This window comes from Pseudoliparis swirei, chromosome 5 (genome assembly GCF_029220125.1).
Source record: "Pseudoliparis swirei isolate HS2019 ecotype Mariana Trench chromosome 5, NWPU_hadal_v1, whole genome shotgun sequence".
NCBI lineage: Eukaryota > Metazoa > Chordata > Actinopteri > Perciformes > Liparidae > Pseudoliparis > Pseudoliparis swirei.
The window spans coordinates 10,487,013-10,514,917 of NC_079392.1; the positions used below are offsets into that span (position 1 = coordinate 10,487,013).

At 39.8% G+C, this 27,905-nt stretch overlaps 1 protein-coding gene across 2 annotated transcripts in view; it reads right to left on the reverse strand.

Annotated features, from left to right (window-relative positions):
* Positions 1-2,236: 2,236 nt before the first annotated feature.
* The window catches only part of LOC130194364 (BMP/retinoic acid-inducible neural-specific protein 3-like), a 46,784-nt gene continuing 21,115 nt past the window's right edge, over positions 2,237-27,905 (reverse strand). The window contains exons 4-8 of one of the 2 annotated variants that reach the window (XM_056415343.1): positions 26,222-26,406; positions 12,507-12,612; positions 11,843-12,079; positions 8,642-8,864; positions 2,237-4,113 (exon numbers count right to left, since the gene is read on the reverse strand). In XM_056415343.1, coding sequence (XP_056271318.1) covers positions 2,997-4,113; positions 8,642-8,864; positions 11,843-12,079; positions 12,507-12,612; positions 26,222-26,406 — 1,868 coding nt within the window. In that variant the 3' untranslated portion in view covers positions 2,237-2,996. The remainder of the gene's footprint in view (positions 4,114-8,641; positions 8,865-11,842; positions 12,080-12,506; positions 12,613-26,221; positions 26,407-27,905) is intronic. The other variant, XM_056415342.1, reaches the window with a different exon arrangement.

A 27,905-nucleotide genomic window follows, 5' to 3' on the forward strand; every position in this document is an offset into this window, starting at 1 on the left:
TGTCCTTATTCTACTATGTCAAAATGTCCACTATTAAAAAGGTATATTGCAAGTCGACATGGTGGAAACATAGTACACATTAAGAAACTTCTTTTAAGACCTGGTTGTGTTGCATTAATTCATGTCCCCCTCATCATTCTACATGTAGTACCCCACCATGACAAGAAGACATTTTCGTACAATTTTGCACTTTCTTTCATTTCAACTGAAATATCACATTGCGCTAAGTATTTAGACTATTACATCAGTACTTTTCTAAAGCATCATTTACAGCCTTGATGTGACAAGGTTCAGACATCTGGATTTGGGGATTTATTGCCTGAGTTTTGAGCTACGCAGTCAGTTTCTGCAACCTCATGGCTTGGTTTCTGCTCTGATATACATCCTCAGCTATTAGACTTTGGAAAGACAAGTGTGGCCTTCCCAACGTCCAATCAAGAGAAGTTTCCACTAGTTGACTCCAATCAAAGGGGATCAAGAGAAATGGAAGGTACCTGTAATAAATGTCAAGGGTCAAAGCAAAGGGCCTTACTACTTAAGTCAATGAGATGCTTCAGTTCTATTATTTTTGATGAATTTGCACAACGTTGTTAATTAGTCATTTTAGGGTATCTTTCCTTCCATGGAGTTGGTAGTTGAAAACCTGTTACTTTCAATATTGATGATGCCTGTGTTTTATTCCCACATGACCGCAACACAATTACTGTTCTTATGCGTAAGTAATGCCCTATTTTCTGGTTCCATTGTTTCAACAGATACGTGATATGTGTTTAAATCTTTCTTGCATACCATTTATTCCACACCCAACGTGTCCCAATTATTCATTTTGATTTTATTTTATAATCACATCATCACATGATAAATGTTTTTCAATGGCCTATTATATCATATCAGCATTTATCATCATACCTCTAAGATTAACCGTGATTTGTATCTGAACATTTGATGGATTTACCTTCAAACATCTTGCAGTGAAAAATTAATTGTCCTTTCATTTAGCAGGTGTTCTGGCAACAGATCCAGATACATTTGAAAAACCATAAGCTACATCCACATTACAAGACTTACTGCTCAATTCAATTTTTGTTGGCAATGGCGGATCCCGCTTTTGCCACTTGGATGGTTTTCACAACTTGTACAGCCAGTGCAGCCCTCCAAAGCCATCAGGAGCCAATCCCACGGGGATGGGCCACTTGCCTCTAAGACAGACTCCCTCATATGCGCCTGTCACATTTTCCTCACTGTGACCTCTTTTTTCTACTGCAATATAATACCATGGAAACAGTCCAATCATGGCTAGAAGTGGGGACAACTCAAAATGTATTTCAATAAAGTATTAATTGTGTATATTTTTGTTCTTAAGTTTAATTTCCTTCATGATTAATTTTCCAATAATTGAAAAAAAATGGGATATCTCATTTATGCCCAAGTGCTTGTGGGATCAATATTGGAGAAATAAAATGAGGCTCCAGGTGCTCTACATTTTGAACAAATTACATGTTTACAACATCTACTTACGGACCCTCTGGTGCTCTTATTTGTGAATCAGCCAATGCATGCTTGTGATTGGAGGAGAGTATTATTCCAGTGGAGGGTGGAGCTTGTTTTTACTCAGTGGAACATGACACCAAATGTATCAGGAGAACTAAAACAGAGTAATACAACTGTTTTATTAGAACATTATAAATGTCTGATAACTAATGATGCACTGTCATTTCATTATGTGGGGAGATATATTTCTATGACTAAAACTGTATGTTATGTGAACTGTGTCTGCAGCTTTAAAAAACACAGGTGATGTATTTTACAACCATTCTCACAGGGGTCACATGGTCAGTGATCGTTTTTATGATCATATATAAAAATAGCCCAGATATGAAAAGAATAAATAAAAAATGATTTCAGTGTCGGGACTACTTTGAAAACATCTGGTATGTCATGAGAGCAACACAATAATACTTTTAATGTTAACAGCCTCGGAGACGCCAGGAAATATTTGACATGACATTGCAGGGAAAGAACAGCTGTTATTAACAACCTTAGTAAATAAAGGTCCTCTGTCTTCTGCATACTATCTCACCAATATATAACTCATCATTAATGCTATAAGTCACAAGGTGCAAATACTAAGCTGAGTTTTGCATGAAAAGTCAACCATATGTAGACCACACATAAAAAGTTTTTTTATTTAGTGTATTAACAAATTGTATTATACATTTCATAGACATTTGTTTTCCTTCTTTTGATTCACAAACAACAGCATTATAAAAATAAAAGCACATGTAACATTGTGATCCCGGAGCTGTTTTCTTGTCTGCACGTCTGGAGTAATACAGCATCTATTTATTCATTTAGATTTTATTTAATTGTTTTCTTACAAAAATGTGTACAGCTTTAAAAAAAAAGAGAGAGTTTATTGTTGAATGAAAATGTTTAAAACAATGAGGTGCCCATCATGTGCCAGGTTAAAAGAGAGGATCATGATAGTAAAATACAAATGTGTGTTTATTTTTGAGCTTAGGAAATAAATGTGATGGGAAAGTACAAACAAAAAACATGCTGGTGTTGAAATGTTTATAACCATGACATACAGTAACATTGATTGGGTAATACTTCATCAGCAAAAGCTTTTGTTTACACATGAGAGCAATCTCAAATGTGTGCAACCTACAAACGTCAGCACACTGGCCACATATCCGTGGTGAGAGAGCATTAAATTCATATTATTAACTGTCAAATGTTATTATTTCCGTCGGGAGAAGAACAAAGAAAGAAAGAAGAAAAGACGCTATGAGGCAAGTTTGGTGAAATCCTCATTAATTCTACAATGTTGTACAAATTTATACGAAAAGCTGACGTGAGGATCTCAAATGCACTCCGGAGATCCACGACGACGGTGAAAACCAACCCAAATGTCCCCAGAATTGCTCTTAACCGCCATCAGGTCCGTGTGAGAACCACTCTGCCATCTGCGCACCTGGCCGCCGGCCCACTTATTAGCTACATAATTTGGTTGTTTCGTATTCCATAGAGTTGGGCTGCTTGGCACTGAAGGTCTGCAGCGCTGCCTGGATCCTGGCAACGTCTGTGGTGGACAGCTTGAGCCGATGCCGCAGCAGACAGGAGAAGAAGTCCAGAGGCTGAGCTCCCGGCGGGGAGAGCCTGTTGACCCGATCCCGGATCTCCAGCAACTGCAACAAGGCCGAGTCCTGCGATCCCTGAGTGTACGGGTAGTCAAGCTGTAAAATCAAGTCCTGGATTGCTTCCGGGTCAAAGTGCATACTGTAGCCATACACCTGGATGCTGTTAATCTTCATGTAGCCTAGATTGCGCCCCGGTTCCAGGTACTCCAAGGGCTCGTAATATACTGTTCCGTTCCCGGTGCTTGAGGGCGCTCTGATCCGGCTCCGGAGGTAAAAGTGGACCGTTTCAAAAAATGTTTTCCACTTGTTGCCCAAAGTCAAAGTCCAGTTGTAACAGTCATACGGAAGGTCTAATTTAGTCCTCTCCCAGTCTGGGTAGTTGTTCTGGTCAATGGGCATGATCCAACTCTCAGAGTGGCTCCCGCCAAACGGATTGATATAGACGGACAGCATGGGGTCCAGAGTGCTGTTCTTGGTTCGGCAGATCTGTAGCGACATCCCCAGGAGCATGTGGACATGGTTGGACTTGTATTTGTTACTCTTCAGCGTCAGCAGCATCCTCTTCCTCCACGACGGGTCGAACCAGTTGTTGAGCCGCACGTCGTTGCTGACAAAGATTCCGTGGATGCTGATGCGGTTGTCTCGCTTCTGCAGCAGGTAGCGGAGCTCCAGGTCCTGCAGGTCCGTCTCGAAGCCGATGTAGTGATCGGTGGAGTCGGGCACCTCGTTGCGGCACGCGCCCTGGCTCAGCATGTAACCCTGGTTGCAGGTGGCGCAGCGGGAGCGGTTCTCGTAGGAGCAGGAGGCGCACGAGGTGCCCTCCCCCACCGTGCAGGGGATCACACCGTGGCAGGGGGGGTGCTCGTAGGGGCAGGAGCAGCTCCTGGTCTCCTCCAGGTAGAAGCCGATGTGGTTGTTCTCGCTGCAGTACATGATGGAGAGGATGTACTTCAGCCAGTAGCTGTAGGGCCTACAAGAGAAAAGGTATTTAAGAGGTGCTGATATCAAAACATCTATGTCATAAAATTCAATATTAACAACAACAACAACAACAAAAACTATCTTGCCCAGTAACAAATTAAAGAAATAATTGTAATCGTAAGCAATTTTATATTTTGTGACAACATTTTTAAGGTACCTGTATAGTGATGAGGGAAAAAAGGCTATGTATGGAATTAAATAGGATATATACATATGCATTCAGAACAATTCAAGAGAAAAAAGGGTTTATCCTGTGTTTCAGTTTCAAGTATGAATATAATAATATAAAATAATATATTTTTGATAATATCTCTCTGTTATCTTGTTTCACGTGAGGCAATGTATATGACCCTTAGAGTGTTGGCGACCAAATAAATCCACCAATAAAACACCACTAAATCGTTTGTAGTATCATGGCTTTGCGATAAGCGTTTACATGTTTATGGTAATACTATATTTAAAACAACCTTGGCCAAGGTTTAATATCTCTCTTGTCAGCTTTCCGATGAAAGAATGTAGGCGAGGGCAATATGGGAGAAGGTCAACAGTCCGCCACAGCTCTGTATCGCTTCATATTCTCCAGAGACTATGCCCACTCAGCAAGACGCACACCATTTGATCCATTGAAATCCCTTCAAATTTTGATAAAATCCCTCGAGAAAATATGTTTTTTATGTATTCTTTTTTTCTATAAAACTTCACCTAACAGAATATGTAATGTTAGTGAAAAAAGTTTAGCACTCAAAGTTGGCCTATTGTCTTTCCATGATAAGGACCGGAGAACAACTTAATCAGATTCTGATTGCGATATTGTTCCAGTCTGATTTGTGTTGAAAAAGAGCTCAGACACAAAAATAAATACAGAAATTCCTCATGTATAATAGTTTAATTTAATCTAAGACGCAAACTTTCAATCAAAATTCCTGAGACTGTTGATGAAAAAAAAAGGCGCAGATGGACCGCATGACAAAAAGATAATGCCATAAATCAGTCTCTCGGCATCTTTGTTCCAGATCTGTCACTTTCCTGAATCCTCTCCTGTTCTCTAGCGGTGTTAGCAGTTTTGTTATTGTCCTCATGTGCAGCTGCTCAATTAATTTAGGGCAAACAATGGTGCATGAATAAGTAATAGACGAGCATTTTTTTCAGGAATAATACAACATTTGTTTCAACAACTGTTTGACTAACTCAAAGTCGAGTTGCTTCACTGGGAATTAAAATGTATATGTTGAATATTAGATCAAAGCCATTAAAAGTCAGCAAAGTTTCCACAACTTCACAAGCTCAGTTTGGAGCAAATTCACCAGCACGTTTAAGCAGTAAATAAGCAATAAAGTTCTACATCAGGACACGTCACATTTCTACACAGGAACAAATACTACATGGCATTATTTAGTGCAAACTTTTCCTACCAAACATTTAATGCGACACAATGATGACAAAAGTGCAATGCATGTGCGTACACACAGCACCGTCACCAAAGTAGAACAGATGGATGTCATTTGCATTACATTTCAAACAAAAGCCTCTCTCCCACTCCGATGACACGTGAAGACTTTGATACTTTGGATATGAAGCTCTGATTTCAAAACTGCTGCAGCTATTCAGTTTATGATAGACATATTTCTTTCAAAAACTATAAGAACTATGTACATTTTTGGGGGATTTGATACAACATATTTAAATGCAATCTCCTTTGAGACAACTATTTAAAGTAACACATCGGGGCTCCTGGATATCATATTTATGCAAGTATTGCATTGAAATGGCAAAGTTAACGTGATCATATCATACGACCGTCTGCAATGTGATGGATAATGGTGATATTTGATACATACAGGTCACATGTTTAAGGCAGTTGCATGTTCTATTACTTATTATTATCATGTCAAACATGACTTGGAAACATTTTTGAATATCAGTGTTATAATACAGTATTAAAATGAGGAAGTATGGGTATCATTCTAACTCTAAATAGTCTATGTATATACAGTATATATATATATATAAAATATATACAGTATATAAACAACATAATAATAATATAGAATATTTAGAATTAGAATAATACCCATACTTCCTCATTTTAAGAGTGAATCTCGTGGCATCTGTAGAAACTCAAGCGCTTTAATACAATCTTCCGACATCACATCCTGGTGACATTTAGTCAGAAGACAGTTAATACAATGTGCTCAGAGTCTTAACAGTAGCCAGCGTCTCTGAAACTCATCCATTAGAGTCAGTGCATATCTCACCTCCAGAGTGGAGGCTGCGCACAGCAAGGGAGAGGAAGCTGTCCCGCCATCATAAAAGCGCATCATGTCAGCAGGACATGTAAACTGTCATGGAGACGCAGTGTGCGGTGCGGGCCGAAGAGAAGCGAGGCGTTCACTATGCAATCTGTTCATTGTCTCTTTTCTCATTTCCCACCGATCAATGCATTACCCAAACTTTCTCCTTCTGCTACCGATTCAGTTTTCACGCGTAATCCAAACTTTTTTCTCCTCTGAAGAGGCACTGAAAAAATATTTATATAATATATGTTTTTTTGTTCGATATTCAGACACCTTGTGTTCTCCGACAGTGCAGCTCAAAACCGAAAAGGCATGCTCTTATCATCTTTAAAGTATGTACTAGAGAGTTACAAAAGAAACTCCAAAATTTATTTTTGGCGTAGTGTTACAAAGCATTTCATATTTTTCTGTTCGCTTCTTCATCGGACAAAGACCACAATGCAACATGAATAATGGCTGCAGAAATAAATGAATATTTAAGAAAAGTAAAAAAAGCATCCATGAACTAGATTACACACAATACTATATGGAAATAATCTGTGGAATTGAGGAAATCTTTCTATTATTTGCATTTTTATGGAGCTTGTCAAATTACAGTTTGTGTAAAGTTTGTATTTTTATGGAGCTTGTCAAAGTAGCCTACAGTTTGTGTAAAGTTTGTAATTTAATTTACAAAGTTAAAAGGATTTTGATATAGAGGAAAATGCAATATTCCATTTTTTTTCACCGTTTGGCTTTGAACCACGTTAATATGAAAGAAAGAAAACAGACTCCCATTAGATAATTTTAAGACAACCAGGTTATTACACAGCAAGAACCAAATTATCCAGTTTAAGTATTTACTTTCATCACTCCCACTACATCTCATGATCGCCTTTGCTGCTCTCCCTAAATTTGCCACAGATACTGTCCAGCTAAAGTGTTGAGAAATATTCAATTTTAAATGATTTGCCTCTACTTATTTTTAAGCACATCACCTAGAGGCCCCTCATTACTTCATCCTCTTATCTCATTGTTAATAGTTAGGTCGTGTTGTAGACAAGAATGAGTTCTCACTCTATTGCCATTCTACAGGGCCGTTTTGCCTCCAATCAGTGTTGCTCCTTCAAAATAAAATACAATCGCTGCTGTTTTCTCTTGTGTTGTCTGAGGAGAGCTCTGTGAAAGTCACTCTGTAATGCAAGTGTCATTTTAATAACATTTCTGAGATGCAGTTTTCCTCCATATGATGTCAGTCTGCAATGATAAATAAGGTGTGACGGCTGCTACCCCGGGGACCTTTCTCTCCACATTTTAAACAGCAATGCCGTAAAAACATATTCCATGAGACACAACTTTTCTTGGTGCCACTTTTCTTTCATTTTAGTGGCGGGTAAAATCGTGGTGCATTCTATTAGTAAATAAGGACAAATGCAATTTGTCTGTTTAGTGGGCTGTACATAATGTAAGATAGAGTGCATCAGCCATTTTGCTACTAAAAGATTAGAATCTGCTTTGTCGAACAGGGCAATACAAGAGCGGAACATTTTAAATTATAGTAGCTCTCAGGTTAACAATGGATCTTGTGCGTGATTTTATGGTCTAATAAAATGTCGTAGGTGAATAAAATTAATGAGCAGGTTGCAATGAGAGATGTATTATTATGTAGTTCTCGCCTCGAACAGCTCTTAATAAAAAAGAAATCCGCCAGAAATAGTTGTACTGATTAAATCAGCTTGGAGTTGGCAAACTATGTGACTTTTTCCTTTTAAGAATAAACACAAAAGTAGATCATGGAAAACTTTTTTTGTCTCGACTAGTTAACCAACAGGAAGAACTCCCAAACGTAGCATATTCCCTTTTTAAAACAGTGCACACTTTAATTTCACAGGACGGTGGCTTTTGATTTCATGGCTGTAAAGAAGACTTGGAGTGTAGTAAAACCATCAGGTGTGACACTATAGCTCACTACAGTAGGACCTCAGTAGAATATCAAAGCGCCAACGTATTTTATGTATTATTTGCATAATGCATAGTTGAGGGGATAACAAAGTGCTGCGCACAGAGGGGGCGGAAGAAAATAAATGAGCACTGCCGTTCACAGCTTGTGATGTGGCTGCAGGCATTGGATTTTTTTAGCTTGCACGCTTACACACACACGCACACACACACACACACACACACACACACCTACACATCCGTATTAACAGAAAAAGTGGGCGGGAATACTTATCAGCTTCTCACCTCTCCCTCAGCATAATAATCTTGGGCTGAGTTTGACACCTCTTGCTGAGGCTGAAGAGCTTGTTGATGATGCGCCGCGCCTTGCTCAGGAGCTGCTGGGCGCCGAGCTCCAGCTGTCTGTAGCGGTTGTGGATGGTCGGCTCCGTCTTCCAGAAGTATTGGATGGCGGACGCGTTCAGGGCGTAGAAAGTAGGAATCCTTCGGACGAAGTTCTGAAACTCATCTGGAAGGAGAAGTGAGATTGCGAGATGAGAGGGGGACACACGGGCCGAGCTAACTCTCTCACTTTCTCCCTCGCTCCACTTGGCTAACCTTGTCAAACCTAATGAGAGACCCACTTTGCAGGAGTCACGCGCCATGTGCAGAAGAGCTACTGGTCAAACTGGGAGTGGTATTGTTGTATGTCTGTGCTAATTAAAAAAGGCAACTACTAAATACAAGGTTGGGGTAATATTTTGACTAGCCAACAGCTTTTTAAGGGCTAATTCTTCTGGTTAATTTGATAACAAATTCTGAGCAAGGAGAACAGAGGATAATATCCTGTATGTCTGAAAACACAATGCACAGCAAACCCATTACATATCTGAGGATAACAATATCATCAACATGGTAATCATGAGTGGCTGTATGGGAAATCGATGCAAAGCTCAACACAAATGAGAAAATGACTCCACTTTTTGTAATTAGATATCTTGATGATATAGCATTTGATTAGAAAACCAATTAGGTGTCAATGGCTTCCCTCGTGATTATGCAAGGTGTATAACAGGTTCCTCTGAAATTAATAAGCTGATTAAACAGCTTGTAATAAAATATATTACATAGTTATTTGGGGACGGGGGGGCTTCCAATGTCCTAGATATTAAAATGAGAGACATTCTCCTGAGTGTAGGAACTACACATTGCTTGTTTGTTCATCAAATTCCACATATTCATTTGTATTACTTAAACAATATGATATCAGATTGCAGACAAATCCCCTTAAACGTACAAAATCCACTATAATTACAACCTTGTGGTTTTAGTGCTCCTCCAATCCATCAAAATGGAGTTTACATTCATGTCTTTCCAAAATGTCATCACTTCATTATTTTATCCAATTAGGCATTTTGGTGAAATGCTGATTATAATCAAATTAATTCTCAAGTTTTGGCCAAAGATGTTTTCTCTGACTTCACAGTGACCTTGAGTTTTTAAAAAATATATATAAAAATATAAAAATAAATGTAAAAACATTTTTTTAAAGCTATGGTGACCTCCATGTTATTTGATAAGTTGTAACTGTATTATAGGTGACCATGTGCATTTCTATGTCCACAAATGTAATCTCTTGAAAAAAATATATATATGAACTACAGTACACGCAACCTGATCAACCGTGTTGAGTTTCCTGTGGAAGGTTCAAATTGCAAGCTGCTGCTGAGCTGGACCATTATTTTGTCACCAGGACAACAGAAGCTCATCCCAGGAAGCCCACTCTCTGTCCACCATTATTATCTGCTCAGCCTCTGAACCCGAGGGAGGTGACAGCTCTCCGTCCTTTGGTAAGATTTAAAAAATAGGAGACATTGTCAGCTCTGGAGTGGCAGAAGAACAGACACTTCTGGGCATTGTTAAAATAGAATTGGCATTGGAGGGTAATTAAATCGCTGAATTAGGAGGTTAAATAATACATTAATAAATGCTGTCTTTGTTAATTTTACAAAGATTTAATAATCAATTTGATAAAAAACGCAAAAAAATAGAATCTGTGAGGTCTCATAGATCCGTATTGTACCCTCTAGTGAGTGGTAATTTGACTGTTAGTCTATTTCAGTTTACCATTATGAATATGACTATTACTTGTCACACCATAAACTGAACATCACCAAGCAATAAAAAAACGTACACCTTTTAGGAATTAAGATGCTGATTGAACATTCATCCAGTAGAAGGTCCAAATAAATCCGCCAAGCATCAACTGACTAATGAAGCCTCACTTCACAATCCAAGTCGTGATTATTAATCGCTGATGTTAGTTGTTCTCTATTAGACCTAATACACAATTGGATCCCCTGGGGTTCCAAGGGAATTTACTTATTTTTCTTGATTTGATTCAGCACTGCAACTGCAGTTGTCAAGGCACCTTGCTGCTTAAGTTATTGCCAGCTGTGAGCTAATGAAGTCGCCCTTAGAACAGAAGCATGTGGCCTGTAATGACACTTTCAGCCAGCGGGGTGCACAAAGAACCGCTTAAGGCAGAGCTGGGAGTGACTCGATGCCCTCAGGGTGTGTGAATGCAGCTCAGAGTTTAAATAATGATGGGAACAAAGAAACAGAGCTTTGTTGGAACATTCGGTAACACGTGTGATACATTGTGAGGGTGCAACATTTGACTAAATACATTCAAAGTATGCGACAGATAGTGCAGTGTGCCTGATTGGTAATAAAATCACTTTGCGAAAAGCTTGTTTGAAAGCTTGTATGAATCTTCCCGAGTAAACACCTCGAGAAAAACGCTAAGCTGTATAAACTGAGGTTAACTGATAAAAAAGGGTTCAAATTTAGCTGCTAAATTACATCAGAGGCAGCTAACAGATACAGCTACTGCAGTTTATTTATGGGGCGGGACAGCTTCCCCTTCGCTACAGAAATACCTTTACTGTTAAAGCTACCCTTTCATTTTCTGAAAGTGTAACTGATGAGATTTACGTCATTAATATTTCTGGCTGTTCCAGGGAAACTGAGGAAAAATGTGGCCAATCAATAGGCTGGACTGCTTTATGGCGGTACTGGATTTACAGGATTTCTACCATCAATTTGATGAAGTACCGACATTTGTACATCATCGTCATTTAATTTTTCAGCTTGGCCAATAGAGAGCAATACTTTAGTTGATGTCAAAATGATTTAATTTCTAATCTATGACCACAGCTATTAGTGGAAACACATACATTCTCAGTAATGTCATCAAATAGGCAAGACATGCCCTTCTCCGTTGTTTTCTAAGCATTTTGCAAGAATGATACGTCTGGTTTAAAAATGGCTCCTCTGTGTACTGTTGAATTCCCATCACATCAAATGGATATAATTCCCCCTTGTTTCGCCTTACAGTCTTTTTTTATTTTTTTGCCCATCGGCTAGTGTAACAATAGAGTCTAATTTGCTGTCGGTGTGGAGGGGTCCCAGCTGATGAATGAGTGCAAACAGGAGAACACTGACCTGACTCCTCAAAGTCTTTGTTGGCCGTGTTCCAGGAATCTTGGATTTTCAGCACACTGGCTTCCATCGCCCTCAGATCCACCTCGGGGCAATTACACTGTGGGTATTCCACTTTGCACTGGCACCAGCAGTCATTGTCCCGGCATACAAACTGGCCCTCCTCATTACAACCAATGTAGCTGAGAGCTGCCTGCACAAACCTGGCCCTTAGGTACTCTGGCAGTATGGCCTGGAGGCCTATGACAAGGACAAAAACATGGAAATGTCACATGGATGGATGGATGGAAGGAAGTACTTTGGCTATTGCAGAGAATTAGTTAAGATGTCTGTTGTACACCACAAAAGGCCAGCACTCATTTTCTCTGCTGTTGTTGTTGTTTATTTGCCACACTTGACATATACTTGGTGTCACAATCTATATGCTGAGATTCATCTAAAGTTTTATGTTAACTGCACAGTTCTGCTGCTTTTGTTCCGAATCATTACTGGATTCACTTCAGAAACCGGCAAGGACGCGTGGCAAAAAAAAGAAGAAAAACAGCGAAAGAGTGATTGAAGCTAAATTCGTTCTGACACTCTCATGCTGCAGTGATAAACTTCCCAAAGAAAAGACAATGCCAGAATTCCATCAGAAATTGGGGGAGTTCAATTATGAATGGCCAACCTTGCAAATGAATCTTATTTTCAGGGCTCTGAACCAAAACGGAGCTGACAGAGTCGAGGTTGTCATAGTTACTGCATCCGAGAGGACCTGTTCTTGTTTCGGTCACCTAAAGGGAGAAAAACAGAGGCACATAATAATGCATACTGAGAAAACACACATTAAATATAGAAAGAGAGAAAGATGAAGGCAAATTAAACAAAGAGCACAACACTAACTGTCATGCCGAATAAAATTAACAACAGCCTTCCCCTTCACTATCTCGTCTTCAATTCTATTACTTAGACTTGAACTGGAAACTTTGTGAGCTTGTCGGCTGGAAATTGAGTTGGGATAAGGATCCCTGGAGTAAAGCAAAATGAGTAAGTTGTGGTGTCATCTGTCAAATTTATTTCGACATTGCGTTTCCCCATTACAATGCCCCTTGACACCCATAAGAGCTACAATCTATTGTGATGCTGGTGTAAGCATGTCCTATTCAATTATACACACAACTGAGGGTTCATGTAATTGCTTGATGAAAACTTTTGCATGAGGTAAGCAAGATTGTTACAGCAATATACACGCAAGCTGAGATGTGTTGAGAGAATTGGCAACAAAAAGAAGCATCTCTCAGTTTTGGGAACCATGATTGCTCCACCAATTTCATTGCAGTTTTGTTGCATTATCAAACAATGTACAAAACATATTAATATTAATATCCCAATTATCAATGAAGCAGAACCAGATACGTTGTCGTTTTTTATTGATTCCATGTTTCATTTTCATGTCAAAACATAGCGCCTACATGACCCACAATGCGACTGACATCACTCGAGGCAATTTACCAGATTGTACACGGCTTCCTCTAAAGCAACACATCGTATTATACAGAAAAAAAATTCGTAAGACCTGTCAACAGATATCTGATATACAAAATTGGCCAAGTTCCACACGTGAGGTACAAAAAAACTGGACTTCCGAGTTATCAGGATCCCCCGCATCAAGGGGCTTCATAGAGCGAGCGCACTGGCGTCTCCTTTTAACTTGCCACAAAGCCGCTCGGCCTCAGGCTCATTCAAATCAACAGAGGAATGTACGTTTAAAGGAAAAAGTATTTTGGGGTCAATATAATCATGTAACTCACACCGAAGTTGAAATTCCGTGTGGGCAGATTTTATTTCCTGGGGTGTTATTTTAACTTTTTTGTTATGTTCTTCTCTATTCAATTCACTTTATTTTGTATAGCTCAATATCAAAAATTACAAATTTGCCTCAAAGGGCTTTATAATCTGTACACATACGACATCCCTGTACCAGGCCCTCACATTGGATCCGGAAAAACTCCCAAGAAATAGAAAAAACAATCTTTCATTGGTAAGAAGGGAAGAAACCTTCAGGAGAACAACAGAGGAGGGCCCCTCTCCAGGAAGGACAGAAGCAATAGATGTCATGTGTACAGAAGGAAGCTTTACAGAGTAACATAAACACATTCAATGAATATGACAGAGTGTATGAATAGTTTGTAGTCGGCATGGACAAAATAAAGGCAAATTTGTGTTGCCTAAACCCTAAACCAATTTTGTTTCCTGTGAAGACGAAAGGTTTGTTTTAAGACTGAATGCATGCAATGAGCGGATCAACACGTGTTGCTGGACATTTGAAGGAGAACGCACAAACAATTAGACCTCATGGGAGCACTTGACCAAAGGTCAAGTGGTCACCAACGTCAGTTGATTTCCTCTTCTGGGGAATATGGATATGGAGTGTATACATACATATATAATATATATTCTAACCGGACCCACAGTGGTGGACCAACCTAACACAGAGTTACGCAACAAATGCAGTTTGTAGTCCGATGTTGCAGCATAAAAAAACACTTCAGTAAAACAAGGTTTGGTGGTACGGCAGCGGATACATCTTGCCAGACGGCAGCAGGGTGAACAGGCAGTGGCTCGGGCTGGTATTGTCTTTTATTATCTTTTAGACTCTCCACAAGTGTTACTGGTGGCATCGAGACTGCCAGAGAATGATTATAGAAAATCTCTTTACAGCTTTACAGCTTTATTTTCTCCACATCGGTAGAACATATCACAAGCCCCTGGCAAACCTCTAAGATGGGAGCTCATGTGGTGAAACAAGGGGATTTCTGGCAATTTTGGTGTGCCTGTGGTGGAGCTGAAAACAGATCTACAATAGGGTTGTTATGTCAGCAGGTGTAATTACTTCAATCATGTCAAAGTCGCCTTTCTTTTCATTCTCTTCCATCTCAGAAATGCTTGTCTGGAAACACCAAACAAATTGGCAGAAGTTGCTGGTTTGCCACAGAGAATTATCTCTCAGCCAGCCTTTACAGAGGACATGCTCACCATATTCATCCACACGCCATGCATCATTATGGCATTGTTGTACATTACACAATAGCGATATGTTCATAATTATCAAGGAAAAAATTTAGTGCAGGTTTAAGGATTCATACCACGATGTATATCAGACAGCTTCAATCCACCAACGGCACTGGGAAGAAGGTCTGTGCTCTGGAGGCAGAGAGAGGACCTGATTCTACACACCTATTCTGAGTCAGGTGAGTTTACTTAGAACCGATGCAACCATGTAGGAGCACGTGAAGAAGAATAAAAATCATATTAATTGACACACATGCAGACAACTCTGTCCAACAGTCTATTGGAAGAAGGATGTGTTTATGCAGAGGCCTGCGGACACTTGGGTTGTGAGTGGGCAGGGATTGTCTCCATTGTGCTATCGTGTGTCAAAATTACCCATAAACATTGCTGTGTCCTTGTGTCGGCGCTGCATCGTTGCATTAAGTAACGTTGCAGAGCTTGTGTGGAGAATAAAATAAGAGCAAAAGTTCAGCATTGAGTGTCAGATGCGAATGTAACAGTTGGGGAAAGAAGAACTCGATGACAACAAACCTAACACCGTGTAAAAGACCCCGTTTCTTGTATGGCATCGGTTGTTTGCTTGTATTTCCTTATTAAACAAGTGAAATGAACCTGTCTCCTTCCTGTTTGTATTTAAAGTACCTTCTGTGTGCCAGGAGGAAATTATTCTCTGGAACAAATGAAGCTTTTGAAGCTGTTCAGGCAGATAACTGATCCACAGCTCCACTCCAACCAAATGTGTTTATTTCTATTACCTGTTGGGTAATCTATTAAAGCTCAGGGCTCATTCTTTGCTGGCTCAAAAAGAATCATTCTAAATGAAAATGTTCTGATTCAATAAGTGGGTTGACTGACTATAGTAACGCAAAGAAAAATGACAAAAAGACAACCATTTTTAAGGAGACTGCTTCAATTTTCTATAACCATTTAGCCACTCTGCTGCAAAATCAGTATTCACTGTAAGTTATACTGGATAAAAAGGCTGGATTTGTGTACTTGAAGGGCCCTGTGGTGACAAAGTGTTTTTTAAATAGTCTGAGTTGTATTTACAAATTAGTTAATGCTGCTAATTCTGCTGCTGTAGGTTTTATTCCACTCAGATGAGCAATTTTCTAACAACTGGGACCTCAAAAAAAAGAAAAGCAGCAACTATCTGAGATCATTCATGCAAAAAAAGAGAAGAAAAAAAAGAGCAAAGGCCAACATAAACACACTCAAAGCAAGCTTTGAAAAACGCTGCAACAGATTGTCAGACACAGACAACTGATAATTGCCCCCAAGTTTGGATAGTAAGCTAAATGAAGCAGTTAATAAGCCAAACAAAGGTCAAAGAGACAAAACAGAATACCTTTCGAGACAGGCATTTAAATATCTCACAAGTTCACTTTTGACGTCTATCCTGAAAGACTCAACTCATTTATATAAAGGCTAAAAGCAGTACATTTTCGCTGAAAGCAGAAAGACAGAAAGCACACTCTAGAATCCATCCTCTCCTTCTCATCTCACGGTTAGATTGTTCACAATCGCAGCTCAATCATCCTTTGATGACAGAAGACTGACTTGGAACACTTGTATATTTAGGCTCCACGGGCAGAAAAAAGATGAACTGCCAGCCAGAAGGGACATTCATCTCCTTTCGCTGTCAGTTGCAAATTATTGCCGAACACCATGACAGTGTCTTCTTTTAATATTTTGCCAAAGGTCTAATTCAAGTAACAACATCTCCTTGCCAGACAAATGACAGCAACTGTGGTGTTTGGCCAGAAGGAGAAAGAAGACATCTACTACTTCAGGCACACATGTTGTCTTGCTTTTGACATCTACTTCTGACATCTACAAGGTCAGTGGAGAAACCAGATTCAGAGAGACCTGAGGATGAATAAAAGCTGTGGGCTCTCTATGTACTTTTTTTTCTCATAATCTCTATCAATAAATGTAATTATCTTTATCCTTCTCGACAGTTTTTAGAAACTGTCATAGTTTAATCCGCCAGGGAGATCATGAGATTGATTGTGCGTGTGTGTTTGGGTGTGTCCGTGAGTGATTGAGTGTGCACCTCTGTGTCCGTCCACAGCTAAGCCCACATTCTGGGGGCAAAACAAAGGATGTTTTGGGTGGCCACTTGTATTTGCATGCTCAAGAACCTCTGGTTGTTACGACTTACGCTTTATCAAAACACCTTTTTTTTTGTGGCACGATTGTACAACATGCCCTGGAGGACAACTTTGAGCCCATTGTCTGCATTCATCGTTGCTTATTCTTGAGTTTGGATGTTTTGAGAATAGACAATTGTTGAGTTGTAGTAATAAATTAGCACAATATAGCAATGGTCGCTCTGCTTAGTGCACTTTTGTAGTTCGCACATGGATTCTTGAGTGTGTTGGTGAGGCTACATCGAAACCCTTCAGTCCAAATGAAAGTGCGCGCTAAGTCTGAGGAAAACCGCTCATGGGACAGACCTGATGTGGGTGTTTGTGCAAAATGTGCTAGAATTCCCACCCGGGGGTTCCTGATAATGGGCCTAACTTGAAACGTTAACGCCTCTGGCTGCAAGGTCACCTCTGTAGAGGCTTGAAAATACTTAACAGAGCTACCTTTTAGTAATTTACATTTACTTGATTGGTATCTTCTGAATACAACTATGTAGCCATTTTAGGTTGGAAGGGCAGAAGGAGCGATGTGGGAGTGGCAGAGTAACTCCAATTCTTCTTTTTTATTATCGATGCGTTAACACAATTAATTATAACCTGAGCAGCATCCGTGGGCATCCACAGATTCATTTCTAACACAGACAGATGTCCAACTTAAAGGGGAAAATTGACCAAATGCAAATATAAAGATGGCTTTTCTATGCATAGCAATGAGACCATCTGCAAAAAGAACCCAGTGGAGCAGAGCGTGTGTGCACAGTCCACCTTCTCTATTAGAAATCGACCCCAACAAAAGAAAAAAATCATTTTTGTATATTTCACTACTTTCAAGACCCATGGGGCTTTTTTTTTATTGCTAAAAGCCAGAAAACATACAAGTGATTCCAACAATGTGATATGCAAATTACATAGATCTGTCGGTGGGGGAATTATTAATGTGCCATAATTGAGTACAAGATAATTGTGCTGACTGTGTTGGAATAACTAACAGCTGAATTTAATGGAACATTTAATTGCACTTAAAGGCTTTCCTGGAATAAGTAGTTTGCAATGCTTACACATGCTGTGGATGTGACTTGTTTATCTTATCACTATGAATTTCTCTTTGCCCTCTAGGCTCGCCTTTTGATGTCTTCTCACTGTATAAATGCTCCTTTAGAATTAATTAATCCTGAAAATAGATATTGTGTAACCTCTAGAGTCCTAAAATCTTTAGCTTATTCAAATACCTTTCGGGCTGACTTATATGGATGCAAATTCATCTCACCATGGTAAAAGTCTGGCTTTTTTCCACAATATGACAAATAAAAATAACCATAAACCATAATAAACACGAAAGTGGTTTCCCACAAAAAAAGCCAATCAATTTTAATAAATTCCTTCGGCTTAATGCCTATTTCAGTTTTGCATTACGGGAAAGCCATATTCCTCCTGGACTGTATCTTTATGTCTTCTGCAAATCACCATTGTTCAAAGAATCTGCAAACCAGCAGCCGTATAAGCTGGCTAGCTAAATGAATAAATACAACTCTTATCAGATTAGCGCTAAGCTTCACAATATTCATATGGGGATATGTAATATTGCCCCACAGTGAGGAAAAGTGAGAGCTAACGGCGAGTAAATCAACTACAGAAGGGTGACAAATCACTGGAAACAACTCCATTAAAAATTACAAATACTGTAGAATATATGGGTATACATGTATGTGTGTAGCCCATGGATCGCCTACAAGCTATTTGTGCCTCCAAGGTGTGATTTTGGGTGTTAATGGACGAGCTACAAAAGTAGACGTTGCGTTCCTACACGGAGATAAGCCCCTCCTTTACTCTGTAGGGACTGGCGTGAGTGATGCGCGTTTGCTGTGAACACAGCTCAACACATGCATCCTAAATCCAATACAGCTGCTCAACCGAGGTGAGATCTGATGACTGTTAATGCCGCAGCATAGATGATTTATCATTTTCATCAAACTATTCCCACGAGCCCTCATGCCTCGAAGCGTCGACATTTGTTACATTTCGTAACTCGTTCAGTCAGGTTTTTCCCCTTCAATTTCTCACCGACGTGCGTATTCAAGCAGCAGGCGAACATTCTCAAGTCAGCCCAGCATATCACACTGCGCCGGTGAACATGGAGCTCTCTGCCCGCTGCCAAAGGCCGCTGCTTGGAAAGTTTGACATAGTTCCACTCTCAGGCAGCACGAAAGGGCCCGGCTCACGAGTGCGGCGGCTCAGGATGTGTCATTTCAGCCTTCGGAGCGGCTGAGAGCCGGAGCCAGAGCCAGTATCTGGCTCCGTAACAGGATTTAACTGCTCGGTTGCCAGTTTTACAGCGGAGAGGGGAGAGAGAGATATTGTCGGATACAGTGTTCCCACTAGAATACTCTCGACATGCTTTATGTGGGGAATAACCATGGCAAATATAGAAAGCAGGATAATAACACTAAAAAAGAACACACAAACACACACACACACAAAACACATGAAGATGAATGAGTAAGAAATGTAAAATATGTCAATTGAACACTATCTTTATATGCCTTATAATGTTCTCCCTCACTAAACCAAGTAGGAAGTCATAACGATGTAATAATAATGTATCCTTTACTCCTCTGCATTTGACCTATACTTAGTCGTTAAGGAGCAGTGGGCTGCAGTGAAGCGCCCAACCAGCAACTAACTGTGGGTTCAGTGTCTTGCTTAAGGACACTTCGACATGCAAATTTGGGGAGAGCGGGGATCAAACCGGGTACCTTGTGGTTACGGGACGACCACTTTCCCCATGAGCGACAGCCGACCCGAATGTCTGATTTCACCGAGAAGTTCATTGAATATTTATACTTGATAAATGGAAGAATATTAACACGATACACAGACACTCTGTTACAGGTTGGCAATTAAAATACCGGTATAATATAAATCAGATTATGCCACGTCTTGCACAGTGTATGGATGGATGAGAGGCTCTGTACTATTGCTGTGGGGTCTTGGAAGGGCAGCATAGTATTTAGCCTGTTAACATGGTCCACTGATACACATGGCTCTGAGGCACATCTATTATTTAAAAATGTAAGGCTTTAATATTATTATAAGACCGGTTAGGTGAGAGCATTTTACTGATGGAGATTCATCACTTCAGTAAATCCCTAGTATGAATAATTCCACCAAAATTGCATAAAATGTCACTTAGTGAGCTTGTGTTTTCAGATTGAGCAACAACGAGCCTTAAATGGCCGCACTTTCTGCTTGCTGGAAAAAGAAAAGAAGACAGCATTAATGTTTCATTTAAATGATGGTTCATTTCAGAATCGCCTCATTCGCTGCACCTTCAAGAATTGTCGTTGGCTTAATCACCGAGATGTGCAAATCCACATTTGCATCTGAGATAGGAGCGTTTTCCCGCTGTTTATTCAGTCTTTGAGGATTTCAATGCATGTTTTAAGACCACTTTGTTGCACTGGCTTACACTATAATGTCAACCAGCGAGGGATAAGCTCATGAACTAAAAGCAAGAAAATGCATCAGAGGAAGATTATTCTGTGTGTGTGTATATATATAAAGAAAATAGCCTCTTAAAGTCACAGGGGAGCAGAGGGGAACCTTTGGTAAAAGAAAAGTGGAATTGAATACTGCATGTGGTGTTTTGTTCTCCAATAGCAGCTACAATATAAGCGATGCTATTTTACAGGAAGTATCAGTCTAGTGAAAAGAAGCCAAATGAGCTAATGTGATTCTGCATATTTCTTTTATCTTTACTTCATTGAACCAGCTGCAGGTTAAAGAGAAATAGCTCAAAGAAGTGAAATTTTTGACATTGGAGGTCAGATATGAGACTAGCAGCTATCATCCGTTTACTTATCTGTGGCTTCTTCCCCCAACACGAATCCTACAAAGGAAACCTGTAAATCCCGTTAAAAGGTTAAAGGGGTTGAATACGCTGTGAAAAGGCAAGAAGAAAGGACATTTCGGTTTCTTTCTGAATAATGAAGAAGCAAAAAAAAAAAAAATCTGCCAGTAATGAATTATTCATCCACGCTTGTGATAACGGAACGCTTTTTGTTTTGTTGTGTTTATCCTGCCATCAAACTGCCCCCGAACTCAGGCAGCTGAAACCATTTCTCGGCAGACGTAATCTGATTTCTGGAGCTCGACTCTGACTCGTGTTCTCTTCCACTCTGGCAAAATGAAGTGTATCGCAGCATGGCTGACTGAACACTAAAGGCCGGCGCGGCAAATTGTGTCAAACATTCCTCGTCGCTTCTCCTCCCCGTCAATGACATTCTCCTCCGAAACTTTAGTTTGATGAATCTGCTAAACGGAGGAGCCCGGGCCGCAAATCAAAAAGTAAGCCTGTTGATTGATGCAGAATTTCCTGTGTACCCGCTGCACCCCGATCCCGGGCTTAAAGGCCTGCTGAATAAGACCCATCGGCCCTCATCTCATCTCTTCAGTGCAGTCGCACATGACACCTTAACTCATACCGCAAAATGTTTGACAAATGGTTGGGGCTCTCAGAGGAAATTACACAAATGGAGAGGCTGATTCATCACAATATGTGTAACTGCAGAGACTTTTAATTTTTTACGGCACTTTCATCTCAGTTTTGCCGTCTTTCTTTTATTTTCCAATGCTGCTGCACCGAGTCGTCCAGGCCTTAAAGCCAGGCACTTCTACTATTTAAACTATATTATCTCTTGAAACCAGAGGACAAGTGCTCTTCTTAAATACTGATTTGGTTTGCCATCCATCTTCATTGGGGTAAGGTAAGAACACATGTTTGGAATTAAAGGCAACGGAAGTTGTGATTATTTTACATCAGTCACCTGAAGATGCCTCACAAACAAATATACCCGAGAGGGACCCTTTCTCCATTCATCTCAATCAGAGAGCTTTTTAGCAGCACTTTGGTTCAGTGGAGGCAGCCAAATCAGCTCAAAGTCCTCTTGCCAATTCACTTTGGAGAATGTACAGTTTTATCTCCGATGGACTGTATAGAGGGAGCATCAGTGAGAAGGAGTCGATGAAAAATGGGCTGCAGCTCAGGAAAAGGCGAGCAACTTAGCGTTGTAGTTACATCGTCAGAAAGAAGGATACAGACCCAGATCTTTCTGCTTCTCCAAAGGAGGTCCGTTTTCGAGCTCGCTAATGACTGCTTAATGTACCGTGTACAATCTTGGCATGCAAATTAGTAAAAAAAAATATATATGTGCATGTCATAATATCATACGAGGAGTGTGGAGTTTTTCTTAGCATCTTCAAATCATTCCATGTGCTTTGTTTGCAGAGGCGGGGTCGACCACGCGGGCCTTTTTAGTGCATGTTAGTGCGCGTGAGCATCGGTCCCCGGCGGCTAGCAAAGGGCCGCCGCTCCTCCCTGCTCGTATACAGCTGAAACAGATCATAGCGCCCTCCCGACTGATGAGGTCGTCGCGCTAATTTAGCCCCCCACTGTTAAGTTGTGCCTTAGGTTAACAGTGTTAAATGTAAGAAGCTGCTGGGTCGGCGGTCGTTACGTTGAGAGTCGCGGAGAGGCAGACAATTTGCTCTTTTCTTTCTTTTGAGCAACTGTAAGTGGAATATGCCTACTACGAACTATTCATACACTCTGTCATATTCATTGAATGTATTTTAAACTCTAAATCTGTCCTTCTGTACACATGACATCTATTGCACCTGTCCATCCTGGAGAGGGATCCTCCTCTGTTGCTCTCCTGAAGGTTTCTTCCCTTTTTTCCCCCTGAAGGGTTATTTGGGAGTTTTTCCTGATCCGATGTGAGGTTTTGGGACAGGGATGTCTATGTGTACAGATTGTAAAGCACTCCGAGACAAATTTGTAATTTTTGAAATTGGGCTATACAAATAAACTGAATTGAATTGAATTAAGTGGTTTCAGTCTCCAAGACAATCCATAACTAGGTCTAGCTTTTCTCTTGTGAGGATGTCCTGTTTATTTCAGCTTCTATATTATTGTAATGTTTCAGAGAAAACTAAAACATTTTGTAAACATCAAAGAACTATGTTTTCCCTGGTTTCTGACATTTATGGGACCTGGGTTAATATATATATATATATATATATATATTTTTAAAAAATGTTGTTTCTGACAATGAAACAATGGAGACACATGGTTTTCTGTAGGAGATTGCGAAACATAAACCTTCCATTAATTGATATCTGTGCCTCTTTTAGATCCGAGGATGAGCCCCGAGCCAGTTCGCTGACGAAGACTGAGATACAGTTGAACGCCCCCAAACAAACAAACAGAAGAAACAGATTGAAGAGGCTGATGTCTCTCCGATGTGTGTTTTTGGCGTGTTGTTGATATTACCTACATTCCGTGACGTTAATCCGCTGTTTACCACAAGCAGGTGTAAACACTTTAAAGCCACGAGAGGGAAAAAGACTCCTCGGGAAGCAAAGAGAGCTCCGTCTGCAGTGTGAAGGGCAAACTCGGCCAATTCAATTAATTCAGCTTGATAACAACTGACAGAGTGATGAATGAACATACCCCGGAGGTAGCAAAGCAGCAAAAGATGTAAGGTGATATTTACATCTTAAGCACATCTTGATATGCATAACATGCCGTTCCATATAAGAAAGCATGTACACGGATGAAAGAGCGAAGAGGGAAGCAAGAGGTGCTGCTCCCTTCATCTCTTCTCTTGCTCATCCTCTCATCCTCTCATGGAGTGTGTGCCTGTGTACATGTGTACTCCCATGTCATATCAAAGTGCAGGAATACTTTATATGTTTAATCCATCGGCTTCATGAAGGATGTCGGTCTGATTCTTTACTTCTATAAAGTGTTTAACTTCAATTTCCGTGTCATGTTTCAGCTTTGACAATCAAAACTTTTGTTACTTTATGAAACCTTTTTCACATCGAGGCTATTATTTCATAATAATGCACGGGATGCTCGCACTCTGGTTTCCAAAGTGCGCGAAGTGGCACCCACGGGTGCCCTAAGGCAAAGCCAATGGTGCTGTATGAGTCATGCATGTTTTTTCTTTTAAACAATGCTTCAAAAAGGACATTTAGATTTTCATATGATATTTTCTATAGCTATCAAAATGCTGTTAAATACACTACCTTTATGATGCAGCGAACTAAGAGTGGTAAAGACACGGTTTATGAAAATCCTCGTAAAAAAACAAATAAGATTTCTAAGTGAGAAGAAAATAAAATGGCAAAATTCAGAGCAAGCAATGGAAAGACTTGTCACTGGAAATACAGCACTAAGAAATGCTGATGCATCTCACACAGTCACAGACAAATAGACTGAAGCTGAGAAAAGCAACAACACTGGAAGCCACTTGGTAAGTTGGACCACACAAGAAGGGGTCGATCTGCAGGGAAGAGATGCCCTGAAATTACATGTTTATGTTAATATGACTCTCTAGCAGTCATGCATCCATGTCTGTCCAGAACAAAGGATGATATATTCCACAGAGGGATGATGGGAGAATATTTTTTTTTAAAGCATCCGTCTTCAACTTGAAAGACTCCTGTTTGTTTCCTGTTTTCTGCAGCAAGTCAACACAGATTTATTTTTTACTGAAAATATTATACTGAAAAATGACGACAGAGCTATACCCTGACCGTAATAAAGAAGTTTAAAATTATAACACAATAATTCCCTAACAAAGTAGGTTTTCGTGATTTGGAACGATATTGGTAAAACAGTGACAAACCAAGGTTGTGAACAGAAAGAAAATCTAAAACATAAACAAGAAGCATGCTGTATTCTTTTGGTTTAATTTGGACGACTAGCATGGGGAACTAATTTGGCGATGGTACCAAGGATGTTCAAGAGACATCTTGATTAAAATACCGATGATGCCGACGAAGATATTTAACGCTTCAAGTAAGCAGAGGAAAATGCGAAATATAATGATTGCATGTTGTTATCAGCTTTAACATATGAAACCATCAACATTGTAACCAATTCGGATACATATGCCTAATTTAATGTATCATAAATATGAAGCACCCTGTTAGCTTAGCATTGGAGTGGAAACAGGGGGAAGGCAGTTTCCTGGTTTAGAAAAGAAGAAGAAAGACCACTGCAGACAAATGTGGCTTTTGGAGTTCAGATCTAATGTAAAGTAAATCTACTCAGTAGCCGAGATTTTCAAACTAAAGGTTTTCTCTCTCCAATTGTCCCTTTTACCACCTTAAAAATATTTATTTGGAGGAGTTTGGGTCTGTAAGTGACCTGAGGCAACCGAAGAAACTATCCCCACTGCTGCTGTTTTTTTTTGGCTGAGGTCTTTAAATGCTTTCATGAAAGGTTCATTAATTAGAAATGGAAGGAAAGCATCATCATTCCCTATAGAGGGTTCAGTCTGTTTTATGTCCTTAAGATTATGTTTTAATAGTCTGCAGCATGATGACATTCTGCATATGAAGCAGGCCAGGGTATCCCACTCAGGACCTGATAATGGGTCGCCAACTGCATACAGTAATTGGTACTAAGTCGTAAGTACTTGGCAAGTAGCGCTGTAGAGTGATTGTCTTATATTTTTTTCCCAAAACTTATTCCCAGAGGAAAGCCCACACACCATCGTTGTCTCAAAAACACAAGCTCAAAAACATCAATATGTTAATAATATGTGTACTGTTAGTATTTTTTATCGTTGTGTCTTGTCCAAGCATCATCAATGGCTTCTATCAGAAAAATGTACAAAGCTTTTTTTAACTAATGTTATAGCATTCATTAGGCAGGCAGGTCTGCATGCACCGTCAAATATTATGAGACAATATTTAAAATATGATCGTAAAGATCCCCTAATATTCTGTGATCATTATATTGTTTTATATAAACTGCAGTGTCATGTAGGTCATTCATTTAATGAATATAAATCTGTAATATTTGCCAGTAAAGATATCATAGTTAAAGGGGTGTAAACTGAATCCTAAAGACTAAAGGGGAAGATTAAATTGACAGAAACCAAACCTGATAATTGTGGGGATTCTATTCAAATGCTCCATACTTGAAAACAAAAACAATAATCATGCGAAAAGAAAATTAAGAAACGTTTATCCAACAACGATTTCCTCATGAAATGGCAGGAAATTAAAATTATATCCAACAATGGTGGCAATTTAAATCTCTGGCAAATGAGAACCTGTTTGTTTGTGTGTTGTTGTTTTTAAAATGGGAAGCAAGTTTGTCTTTTACCTTGATGGCAGTGGAGGCAATCTGGATGTGGTGCAGCTTGTGCAGGGTGCTCTCCCTGTCAATAAAGTAGGAGGCGGCCAGCTGGTGCAGAGCTTCCAGAGTCACAGCTGTGCCATTGGACTCACTCACTTCAGACATGCGACTCAACTTCCGCTTGTCCACAAAGATCATTAATGACTCTTCCCCTGTGAATACGCACACAGACACATACGCACAATCCATTAATGACTCATCCCCTGGGAACATAGACACAAAATGTTCTCAGTGATGTCGTGATACATGTTAACCCATTAACGCCTGCCGAGTACTCTTTCTACAGTCACATAGAGCTCCAAATCGAGACGCTTCAAGGCACAAAGTCTTTCAATCCAAACGGAGTCAAAGCCTTCAGAGGGCGACGTGTTGACAGACGGTGGAAAGAGTGAAAGATCGATGGAAAAATCCTTTCTAACAGCATACGGTTTTATGGGGAGTGTGCTTTTAATTTGGAGAGGCATTAGAACAAACATACAGTACATTGGGTATTGATGAAGGTTAGTACCTGTCTCCACCACAGTGTGAAGAGCCAATTCCCTATTTTAATAACTCTGTCTATTATTGACTTCAGAAAATCCATCAACAACCATGTGTATCCAATACTAATAAAATGACAAGGATACAACAACAGTACAATTATCTTAATTTTGCAAAAAGCTTTTTTTTCTAAGACATACACATTTTATTCATAAGAAAACATCTTCCAAAAAGAACATCTCTTTGGAAAAACAGTTTAACTTGAAAAACTAGCAATATTTGTTGAACAATTATTATTACATATAACAATGCAATTCCAGTTAATCTCTCTGTAATCTCTTTTTTTTAAATACCACATAAAGCACCTTAAAAACACTATCTATATATGCCGTAACACTGGCGGAGACAAGATACATTAGGCCACTGATGTTCTTTCTTTTTTAATTGCGACTCATGATGATGCACTTGATTGCCTTTTCAATCTATTTTAAATACTGTTGGTATTCATCATTGCTTTGAGAGTTTGTGTACAAGAGACGAGGAATGAAAAGAGCTAACAGAGGAGCTGGGACAAGATGGTGCAGCAGATAGCCACAGGAGCTTTCTAAGCATTACAGTTGTCTGGCTAACTTTCATCTATGGTTGTGGAGGATCCACTGACATTTCTGTTTAACAACTCTGAACATAGATTTGACATGTTGCATCAGGGAATATGTGACTAAGCGACCAAGAAACACCAGCATCACACCACAGGCTTGAAACAAATATTTAGTTATTCAAGCAAACAAGAAAGATTTATTTTCAAAGATTACTCTCATGACAATTCCCCTTCATTTGACAGCCGGCAGTCTCCAGCCACAAGGTCGGACGAGAGAAAGCTCCCAATTTAGGACACGATGGTGAGAAATGTGAGCTGCTACTTTGGGAAATAAAAGTCCTTTCAGCCCTTTATACTTTTTTTTATGCCTATTCATTAAATAGTTCTTCAAATTTACAGCTGCTTGACGGTGATGTTTTAATGGGTGTGACTGGAGAAGTTTGGAGGTCACCAAAGTAAAGATCTCGAGAGTCAAACAATTAGTAAATACAATGTAGTTGCATTGTGTTTGGTTAAGTTCCTCAACATGTTGGTCTTGGGTTTGGGCTCCACGGGTGTCGTAAATCTCACAGT